This window comes from Panicum virgatum, chromosome 9N (assembly GCF_016808335.1).
Source record: "Panicum virgatum strain AP13 chromosome 9N, P.virgatum_v5, whole genome shotgun sequence".
NCBI lineage: Eukaryota > Viridiplantae > Streptophyta > Magnoliopsida > Poales > Poaceae > Panicum > Panicum virgatum.
In genome coordinates, this window is record NC_053153.1 from 66,330,662 (window position 1) to 66,341,542 (window position 10,881).

The 10,881-nt window shown below is 49.1% G+C and overlaps 1 protein-coding gene and 1 long non-coding RNA gene across 6 annotated transcripts; both read right to left on the reverse strand.

The window, feature by feature from the left end:
• Positions 1 to 220: 220 nt before the first annotated feature.
• Positions 221 to 3,742, reverse strand: LOC120691332. 5 transcript variants are annotated; one of them, XR_005682185.1, is made up of 7 exons: positions 3,056 to 3,742; positions 2,773 to 2,909; positions 2,480 to 2,548; positions 1,740 to 1,794; positions 698 to 942; positions 544 to 606; positions 221 to 435 (listed from the first exon to the last, which is right to left on the reverse strand). It is a non-coding gene; the product is annotated as an uncharacterized LOC120691332 (long non-coding RNA). The 5 variants fall into 5 exon arrangements; XR_005682187.1 differs by having other exon boundaries at positions 222 to 606; positions 711 to 942; XR_005682183.1 differs by having other exon boundaries at positions 222 to 606.
• A 1,754-nt stretch (positions 3,743 to 5,496) lies between these two features.
• On the reverse strand, positions 5,497 to 7,194 carry LOC120691036 (galactinol synthase 2-like). Its single transcript, XM_039973992.1, has 3 exons — positions 6,755 to 7,194; positions 6,318 to 6,641; positions 5,497 to 6,205 (listed from the first exon to the last, which is right to left on the reverse strand). Exons 1-3 carry the CDS (start codon positions 7,082 to 7,084, stop codon positions 5,840 to 5,842), a joined length of 1,020 nt encoding a protein of 339 aa, XP_039829926.1. The 5' UTR covers positions 7,085 to 7,194; the 3' UTR covers positions 5,497 to 5,839.
• Between the last annotated feature and the right edge of the window lie 3,687 nt (positions 7,195 to 10,881).

Consider the following 10,881-nt stretch of genomic DNA (forward strand, 5'->3'; position numbering starts at 1 on the left):
ATTATTCACTAATATGCTACAAACCAAACGGGCCCGTCCGCATTGCACGCGACGAGGCCAAACGAATAGACGCCACGAGCGCGACGCTAGCACACTGCACGTACACCGAGCGGTGCATGTGCGTAGTACTCCTACACCGCTGTTGACCTTATCCTGACTAGTAATTTGGCCCGTGCTAACGCTACGGGTTAAAAAAACATATTTAAGTGCACATCACAGAATTATACTCAACATCACATAATTATACTCAGAAAGAATGCATACAGGGCTGTGATGGTCAAGAGCCTAACTTTCAAAACAAACATATCATTCCAACTTTTGATATGATATCCATAAGAGAATATTAGATAACGCCATGACATATTTCTCCTTGATGACCATCCCATGCTACTCCAATGAACAATTTTTCACCAGCACAAATAAGAAAGTACCCCACTACAACAAACAAATAACTTCATGATAAGATTTTTTTTCATTCGTCAGACCAGCATTTAATAATCTCAGCTATCAGATCTATATAAGGGCAGAATGGAGATCACGTACATGTGCACTTGAACATTGGACTTTAGATTTCTCCAGGAATGTTGTCCTCAATACATTCCTTGCCTACACATGCAGTATTACTCATCATTGAACATATTTGCACCCACTAATTATAGAATTTTATTGACCAAGTATAGAAAACAAGGGCACTCACGGTCGTGGTCCACCTTTTCGGCAGCATCGACCAAAGGGTCTTCAACATTACTTTCATGGGCATTTCCTTCCTCCATTAGTGCAACCCGGCCTATTGAGAATTGAAGGCAGGAGTGAATGCAGCACTTGAACGCTATGGTTAAATTTCAAAGCAAACAGTCCTCTTTCTGTCATAAAGAGGCCCTTCTCCTTGAAGCTTTTTACGAGGGGGCATGCTCATCTTTGAAGACAATGTAGGCATGCGCACTGCAAAGAATATAAGTAAATATGTTATGTAAACATATAGCTATGTAAGCTCTCCCTATAAATATTTTATAGATATGAAGAACACTAAACCTAGATCATCTTATAACCATATCATAAGCTATGCTGATGTAAATTGATAAGCCTAGGTACAGGACAATATTTTTCTTGCATAGATCATGCATGAAGTAAGTAAAAATTACCAAACTAACCTACTCCAGTTAGCATATTCAGTAGAAGGCATTATTAATTTCTTGTCTTTGGATAATCTTTGTAAATGCTGGCTATCTGTGTGCATTTAGAGAAGTATACAGACATTCAAGTTTGATACTACTGACCTATGTATCTCAGTGGCTATACTTGTAATTCAATTCCAACTCTCCAAGGTAAGAAGTAATGGTAAGAAATATAACCAAGAAAAAATACAGTCCCTAACTGTATTTACAACTTTGGAATTGCATGTCAACCATAACAAGCCACAAATATTTTCTCGGCTTGCCATTCTCTCAGCTCTAAATCATGAAAGCAAATGGTACAAAATAATTTTAAGTTTATGTTTCATTTTAAAATTGCAGACTATACTTGGAGGCCCAAATGCAGTATTCTTAATAATACTATAGATGCCGGAACACTTTGGGACCTAAAAAGCAAAGATTAGCTGGTTAATACATGCACAGCTATCCAGTTTCAAGAATTAAGCATGTCTTGATCACTGCAAAATGAAAGAACCACTATATATCTATGATTGGCATTTGTTCACAGAGCATTAGAAAAATAGCACAATATAGAAGTTATCTTACTGCAAATCAAGATCCCTCCACAATGGACCATATGTTTATCAAGTCCACCTGGGACCTAAAAAGCAAAGATTAGCAAAGAATTAAGCATGTCTTAATCACTGCAAAATGAAACAACCACTATATATCTGTGATTCTTCTTGAGCACCTTGGAGTGAATCAGAGAAAATTAAACATTCCAGATAGTGTCTGGGCACTATCTGAAATGCTTAACAATAAAATGAGCACTAATGCTCCACTTCAATCAGATGTAATCACAGGCAACTGATGGCAAAAGTTTTAACTAAATTGACAAATAAGCATTTAGTGTTTGACTTGACAACTTAAGCCTGGTTCGGATTCAGAAATCATTGCATCTCTCATCAAAGTTTTTTTTTTAAATCATCACTGGCACAAAAACAAAAGGCTTTGCTGCTGCTGTGAGGATTCACAAACCATGGCAACATACAGGATTTGCACCTTCTTGGTGAAAATGAAAGCCTTGCTTGTCATCATCTGCCATCTACAGTAAATGCAAGCAAACAACGGCTGTGCAAGTTACAATTTCAGCTGCTCATTTTGCTTCTACGTGTATGTACCGATTTCCCTTCAACACCATATCAATGATTAAAACCTAAAATGGAATCTGAAGACTAATTACAGGAAACCACGATGCCCTTTCCAAACATGTCTAATAAACGTCAAATGTACAGAGGGATATATCCAGTATTGTAGTGCTAGTGGTATTAATTGGATAATCTTACCGCTACCAGCCTATATATGATAAATAAGCCATGAGAGCCATCAGTGCTACCTCTCGGTCAGTTGAATGCCTGAAAATTAAGGGGAAGAATTTCAAAGATAAAGTTCAGAGTTCAGACATGTGTCGTCTAAACCATAACAGCATGTGTCGTCTAAACCATAACAATGTTGCAACCTGTGTTGGTGGGCTAGCAGTCTAGGACTACAATAAAGGCAGGTGTCGTCTAAACCATAACGATTTACACAGCAAGAACTGGACTAATAATTTGAGAATCATAATAACCATTCAACTCACTTGACTGCCTGCAGCATGAAATCCCCACGACTGCATTAAACAGACGCCATCATCCAATCCATGCTTGACTTCTCTAGCAGTTGGCAGAAGTGAAAGTTTGGCTCCTTACCCACTCCGTTGACAATAAACTATCGCATCTGCTCGAAAATAGCAAATATTATCAAAATAATATGGTCGGGAATCCTTACTGGCTTTTCATCAAGCACATGGTGAGCATGCGGGGAGCAGAGCGCAAGGATGGAATGAACTGAGTAGAGCGAGCTGCAGCTTACTTACATCTTACCTACGAAATGGCGTCCGCGACGCCGACGGTGGCCGGTGACCGAAGGCGTGGACCGAGGTCGCGTGGCACGGCGGCAGCGGAGGCCGCGCGGCACGCCGCATGCCCACGCAGCACGCCGGGCGCGCCGCACGCCGCAGGCCCCCGCCGGCCGCGGAGGGCGCGCCGCACGCAGCACGCCGGAAGCGCCGCACGCCGGCCGCGGAGGGCGCGGAGGGCGAGCGCGGGAGCCGCAGCTCGGGCCGGTGTCGAGCGCGCCGCATCTTGGTGCCGGCGGCGAGCGTGCCGCAGCTCGGGCCGGTGTCGAGCGCGCTGCATCTTGGTGCCGGCGGCGAGCGTGCCGCAGCTCAGGAGGTGGCAGCAGGGGCGCCGGCACGCCGCAGCTCGGGCGAGGGCGAGCGGCGGCGGCATGCTCGGGCGAGCGGGGCTACAGCGGTGGCCGGCGCAGGCGAGCGGGCGAGCGGCGCGGCCACCCCCAGATCCGCCAGCGGACCACCCGTGCAGCGCTCGGCGACCTCCTCCTCCCCTTCCCCCTCTCGGCCAAGGGCACGGCGGCGGCGCCCGAGACCGGCGGGGCTCGCGGCCCCAAGGACGGCCGCCCCCAGATCCACCGGCGGAATCGAACGCGGGACGCGGGAGGGGGTGGGGGTACGGATTTTTTTTTTTTTTCAGTCAAAACGAAGGGCGAGGCTCGCGCGGGCGTTGAAGCCATCCCCGCGCGTTGAAGCCTACTTTTCATCTGGATCGTCCGTTGTCGCCACATGTAATCTGAGCCGTTGGTTTCGGGGTAGTGGGATTTTGCTGGGTACGAATTGTTGGTGCAGTTTGCTTTGGCATCTCAGTGGGTGCATGCAACAGAGGGGACCAAGCATAATTTAATCCGTCCCTTATAGGATGGATACGCTGCAAAGCCGCCGCGAACGCAGAGCCACTGGCTTCGCTCGGCCGGTGTGTACGTGTGCAGTGCCGACGACGCGTGTGGACGTCAGTGTGGCTCAGCCGCGGGATAGACCCGAGAGGGAGGGAGGACGAGGAGACAGACACATTGCCTATGGCGGCCGGCAGCTGCAAGTCTCGTTGTGCTGGTGCTGTATTGGTGTTGGAGACTGCTGCTGGAGTAGTGTGAGAGAAAAATACTACTGGCTGACTAGTGGCTGGAGGCTGCTGCTGTAGTAGCGTGAGAGGAAAATATTATTGGCTGGTGCTGGAGCAGAACAGTAAAACAAGATGAATTTCATTTCCAACTCCTGCGCTGGTGCTGGACTTTCTAGCCTCACTGACCCTGTCAGTCCTCCAAGTTCCAGAATATAGGAATAAGTGGTGGGCATTTGACTGACCCATGGTAATTTAACCAACGCGCCAGGGAAACGGGCGAGTGGAGATACGTGTGTGCTGCCAATTTGATGCGGCCTGCTCGTAATAGTGTGTTTAAAATTATTTGACTTTCGAGTTGCACTCTTTTAGAACAGGGCGAGAACGATGCAAGTACTGGTGCAGTGCAGTAGATTTAGGTTGAAGCTTACCCGTAGTACAGTAGGTCATCAGCGGCCCAACTAGGGAAAAGCCAGAACTTGATCATCACGTCGGCCATTTCTTATGTATACATGTTGAAATTTATGGAAGGAGAGGAACAGGAGGATTTTTAACAAAAAAGAATGCAACTACATCAAATCGTGCAGCTGATTAAGGAGGTCAACCTGAGAAGGGTGGCCTGTCGGACACCTGAGGCGTTTTAGTTTTCTTGACAATGAGTTTGAGTCGTTTAAATATCTATGTACTCCTACTCCGTATCTTTGAACAACTTGTTTTCTTCTTAAATGAATTGGCAGTGCTCCTACTTTAATTTTTTTTTAAAAAAAACGTCAGCCATTTCAATTCGGCTAGATCCGACGGAGGAAACGGTAACGTCCGTCAAACAACCCGTGCGCTGGCGCCCCAGAGACGGGAAGCGCAGACAAGGAAGATCCTGTCGATGAGGCTCCGTCGAGGCCACACGATCCTGTCGATGAGGCTCCGTCGAGGCCACACGCACGGAATCGCGACCATCAACACCAGGGGGCCAGATTCCCCGGATCAGTGCCCCACCTGATGCTACTGCTGCTCTCACGGCCCATACCGCCACCAGCCCTCAGAAGCAACAAGCCAAAAGCGCTCCTACTGCATTCTTCTCCCGCGGAGCGAGACATCCAGAGACGCCTAGCGCACAAACAAGGACAAGATGCGCTCCCCTGCCGCGGGGCCGAAGATGCGCTCGCGAGAACAACGTGCGAACCATCCAGAAACGTCAGGGGAGCGCCTCCCAGCGCAGAAAACAAAAATCGCCCGTGCGTCACGCACGCGCATCTGTAGCAGCTGGCCCGCCATTAGACAAAAACCACACAGGACTGGAGGGGGATCGACCACCAGAGTACCAGACATGCCAGTGACATCAAAACTAACAAGAGTAGATGGCCATAATCTCGCGGCTTCCTATTATGTAATAGTATCTTCATAATTAAGTTACCAACCGAAATACTAAACATAATAATCCCTCGGCACAGGACAAATACTCTAGCTGTGACCAGAGGGGGCGTGTTCACAAAGCCCAATCCTGACCGAACCCTTACACTTGGAATGGTATAGTAAGCTCACACCACACCCACAGTGGAACGGAACTGATCGGAATTCAGACACCCTAATTCATCAGGAAACAAAACGGGAAGTGAAAGAAAGAAAAACTAAAGGCATCGTAGTAAGATCTTTCTTATGTTCTGATGAGTGATGAACACTCCAGCCGCAGCACGGGGATCACGCGGCCGACGGCGCGGTGACGTACTTGACCGTGCCGGCCTCCGCCAGCGCCGCGCGGATCGGCTTCTTGGCCACCGCCTCCACCTCGTCGTCGGCGTCGGCGGCGGGCAGGCCCTTGAAGTCCAGGCTCTCGTCGTTGTAGATGTCCCACCACTTCTTCACCAGCATCTTGATGTCCTCCCGGTCCATGTTGGCCTCCTTGCCCGTGTACCTCCAGGGCTTCGACCCCGCCGCGCAGTAGTGCACCACCTTCACCTTCTCCAGCTGCACGTTCTCGGGGTGCCTCCACAGCATGGCCAGCACCAGGTTGTACACGAGTGGGATCGGCTTGTACTGCTCCCGGAAGAACATGTTCAGGAAGTCCTGCAAGAAAGTTCACACGAGACCACAGAACGGTGAGCCCACCTATGCTAGCTATCGACAAACAATTCAAGAGCTTGCGCACGGCTGCGCTACGCATCTATCGATCGCTCACCTGCTCCGCGAAGGGGGTGGGTGGGGTCACGCGGAGCGTCTCGAGCAGGGCCTTGGCGGTGGCCATGCTGGGCTCGTGCACGAACATGCCGGCGTTGAAGTAGAGCGCCGGCGGGGGGCCGAGCTCTGCGGTGGGCCACGCGACCTTGTCGGGGCACTGCTGGCAGTAGCCGATCTTGTACTGCGGGGTGTGGCTCCACGTCTTCTCGCAGAAGCAGTCCATCACCGCGTAGAAGTGGCCCTTCTCGAGCTCGAACAGCTCGTCGATGTTATCGAACACCTGGATGTCCGCGTCCAGGTACACCATCCGCTCGTACTCCACGAACTGCGGCAGGAAGAAGAACCCGCCGGCCAGCGGCATGTCAGTGATGAGCACAGCATTATCGAAGAATTAAGCACGAGAAAGGTCAGGCGGCGGTTCGTGGATCAGTTGATTACCTCCCAGATGCGGAGCTTGGAGTAGTTGATGACGTAGTAGGCCATGGCGAACTGCGTCTGGTTCTCCGGCGGGTACACGGGCTCGATCTCGCGGACGATGCAGCCCTGCGAGACGAGGATCCGGCGGTGGGCCTCCGGCACGTCAGGCAGCACGGCGACCACCAGCGGGTACGCCGAGCCGACCTTGCGCAGGCCCTTGGCCAGACCCACCACGCCCTTCCAGTAGTCGCCGTCGCCCGCCAGGAACGTCACGTACGCCCTGGTCGCGGGCTTCACCGCGGCGGCGGCGGCGGCCTTGGCGGTCATCTTGCCGGCAATCTCGGGAGCCATCTCGCTGCAGAGGCTGCGGGGGGTGAGCTCTATCGGGGGATCTGGAGGCTGTTTGGTGCTTGATTTGAGTGTGGATTAGGCGACTGTTGTTCGATTGCTTGAGCTTTCGCTTGGGGTTTTCGCGGTGGGCTGTCGAGGGTTTAAATAGATAATCGGGGGGCGAAACGGCCCCCCGCTGCGTCGGTCACGGGGCATGGGCGGCGGGATCTGAGGCGTACGTGTGGCTCCGTGTGACGATCCGACGGCCACGACGCCGTGGACGGAAGCTTCTCGGTGTGGCAGTTTCGGGAATTCCCGAGGAAAGCGCCAGACTTGTTTACGGCGTTCTTTCCTCCGCTCTCTGGAGTGGTGGGCCCGGATATACCTTGTTTATTCACGTTACCATTTCCTCTCGCTAATTGGTGGTTGATTAGGCAATTAATTATCCATTCCCCGATCCCGCTTTTACTTGCATACTTTATCGAGGATATTCCTGGCCTAATTGCTGCTTGCCGAAACGAGAATTACGTTTTTTTTGCGGTAAAAAAGGGAGGAAAGATTGAATGCGATGGATAATCGGATTATCCATTCCCCGCGTTTTCGTGATTTGTGGAATTAATTACTGGTATATTCCTTGTCGTCGGATCAAGGAACGCTTTTAATCTGATTCGCAGAGACGTCCTACCAATCTCGCTGACATCTGAGCTTGAAAATGAGAAACAAATAAGTGCACGGGATCATCACGATAATTAAGCTGCCCCCCTTGCGTAGACAACTGAGTATGGCCGCGTAATCCATTCTGTAAACATCAGCATAAGGCTGCGTTTAGTTTCCAAAATAATTTGCGCAGTATCTGTCACATCGAATTTTCAGACACATGCATGGAGCATTAAATGTAGTTGAAACAAATAATTAATTATATAGTCTAACTGATTCCTACGAGATGAATATAATAATATTAATTAATCTATGATTAAAAATTAATTATCAAATAACAACGAAATGTGCTACAATGATCAAATCTAAAATTTTTCACCAACTAAACACCCCCTAAGTGTTTAGCTCGTGAGCAAGGGTTGGTGTTCTCTCCGCTCGTACCCGGCTTCACATGTCAGTGGGCGCTGCCAGAATTTGTGATCGAGGTCTTGTTTGGATGAGAGTAGCACAAGTAGCACAAAAATTTTGACCAACAATTAGGGGTACTAAATAAAAATAAAAGTAATTTATAAAACTAACTCCACAGCCATGTTCTACTTCGCGAGACGAACCTAATGAGGCCTTTGACCGCACGATTTGAGTATGGTACTGTAGCATCACTGTAGCCAATCATCGATTAATTACTATCATTAGATTCGTCGTGAAAAGTTACACCCATCCGTGAAAAAGTTTTGCAAATAAACTTCGTTTAGTACTCCATGTATGTAAGATTCTTTTCTCGAGAATTGTGTGCTATGCTTTACTTGGGAAAAACAAACAGGGCCCGAGACGGACCGTGCTGCGTAACAGTAGCACTGCCGCACTGGTGGTGTGTCGTGTCCAGGGTTTTATTTTCCAACCGGAAACCGGTTACCGCCGCCCTCCGGTACCGGTTTACCGGACCGGTTAGGGCGGTAACCGGTGGAAACCGGTTGAATTCAAATCCAAATTCAAATAAATTCAAATTTTCCCGTGCAACCGGTTCCGACCGGTTTACCGGCCGGTTTGACCGGTTTACCGGCCGGTTTTACCGGTTTACCGGTCGGTTTGACCGGTTTGAAATTCAAAAGCTCCCGTGCAACCGGTTTACCAGTTTACCGGCCGGTTTGACCGGTTTACCGGCCGGTTTGACCGGTTTGATCGGTGGGCCTTCATGGGCCGGCCCATTTTTTTTTTCTTTTTTGATTTAACTTTAAATTCTCACAAACTATACTAAATGAATGAATTTTTGAGAAAATTTGACACCATTAGATTCATCACACCTTGAAGTATTTTTAGGAATTTTTTGAGAATTTTTCATTTTTTGAATTCAAATTTAAAATTTGAATTTTGGCCGGTTGGGTACCGGCCGGAACCGGAACCGGACCGGACCGGTTTGACCGGTAACCGGTCAAACCGGACCGGTTCCCACCGGTTAGGTTAACCTTGGTCGTGTCTCGTATCCAGGGTTAACCTAACCGGTGGGAACCGGTCCGGTTTGACCGGTTACCGGTCAAACCGGTCCGGTCCGGTTCCGGTTCCGGCCGGTACCCAACCGGCCGGTACCCAACCGGCCAAAATTCAAATTTTAAATTTGAATTCAAAAAATAAAAAATTCCCAAAAAATTCCTAAAAATACTTCAAGGCGTGATGAATCTAATGGTGTCAAATTTTCTCAAAAATTCATTCATTTAGTATAGTTTGTGGGAATTTAAAGTTAAATCAAAAAAGAAAAAGAAAAAAAATGGGCCGGCCCATGAAGGCCCACCGATCAAACCGGTCAAACCGGCCGGTAAACCGGTCAAACCGGCCGGTAAACCGGTAAAACCGGCCGGTAAACCGGTTGCACGGGAGTTTTTGAATTTCAAACCGGTCAAACCGACCGGTAAACCGGTAAAACCGGCCGGTAAACCGGTCAAACCGGCCGGTAAACCGGTCGGAACCGGTTGCACGGGAAAATTTGAATTTATCTGAATTTGGATTTGAATTCAACCGGTTTTCACCGGTTACCGGCCTAACCGGTCCGGTAAACCGGTACCGGAGGGCGGCGGTAACCGGTTTCCGGTTGGGAAATAAAACCCTGCTCGTATCTGATTTGAGTATCTTTTGTTTGACCTTATAAATGGGAAAATATTTGTTGCCATATTTAGACACTAAACCAAAGGAATATATAAATTTCTTTTCCAACACTTTAGCATGGTCTAATTTTGGTAAGCTGATATTTTGATTTGCTATAATTTTGTTTTTGCAAAACTGGAGATCCAACCAATCAGACTGGATATCCCGGCTCCGCACACCTAGGGCAGCGGCCGAGCTGCAGACTACTCCAGCGCAATGTGCCACGTTGAGCATCCAGCTCAGACGTTCTGATTCTCTACTCCAGCGCGCCACGCTGGCAGGGCATAAAAACCTCGAAGACCCGGGGACTTGAGGCGAGGCCGCGAGAGGTCAGGATGGTTCCGGAACCCTGTATTGTATTCGTGCCTCTGCCTCATTGCTCGTTGGGTCCCCCCAGCGACACTCAGGCGTGTTTGGTTGATACCACCAAAAGTTTTTCAAAAAAGACGAATATATACATAGAGTACTAAATAAAATTTATTTGTAAAACTTTTTTACGGATGGGTGTAACTTTTCGAGACGAATCTAATAACGGTAATTAATCCATAATTTGCTACAGTGATACTACAGTACCATTTTCTAATCGTGTGATCAAAGACTTTATTAGATTGATCTCGGGAGTTTAACACGGGTCCTGCAGGTGGAGTAGTAGTCAAAGATATAAAAAAAGTTTCGCGAAATTTTTTTTGAGCCCTAACCAAACACGGCCTCAACTTCTGAAAGTACTCCTGGACACAAGGAACACGATGACGCGAGCAGGGCTCCATCCACGGGTCAAAACGCATCGCGGGCCGTCCGATCTCGTCGAGCGGCTCGCTGTCGCAGGGGCGGAGGTTCAGGAAGGCGCTATGGCATGCGAGAGCGAGACGGACGATCGGGACGACCCGTCTCGCCGAGAGCTGAGGTGGACCTCGATGGGGCCCACCGAACCTTTATCCTGGCCTCTGTTGCGACACGTCGACCAGCACCGCAGCTTCTTGGATGGTTCCCGCCTTCCCGGGAAGCGAAGCTGCCGTCGCGGCGGG

Coding starts and splice junctions, on each gene's coding strand:
- LOC120691036 (XM_039973992.1), bottom strand. CDS start 7,084: ATGGCTCCCGAGATTGCCGGCAAGATGACCGCCAAGGCCGCCGCCGCC. Junction 6,642..6,754: donor CCAAGCTCCGCATCTGGGAG/GTAATCAACTGA, acceptor TTCCTGCCGCAG/TTCGTGGAGTACGAGCGGAT. Junction 6,206..6,317: donor CCACCCCCTTCGCGGAGCAG/GTGAGCGATCGA, acceptor ACTTTCTTGCAG/GACTTCCTGAACATGTTCTT.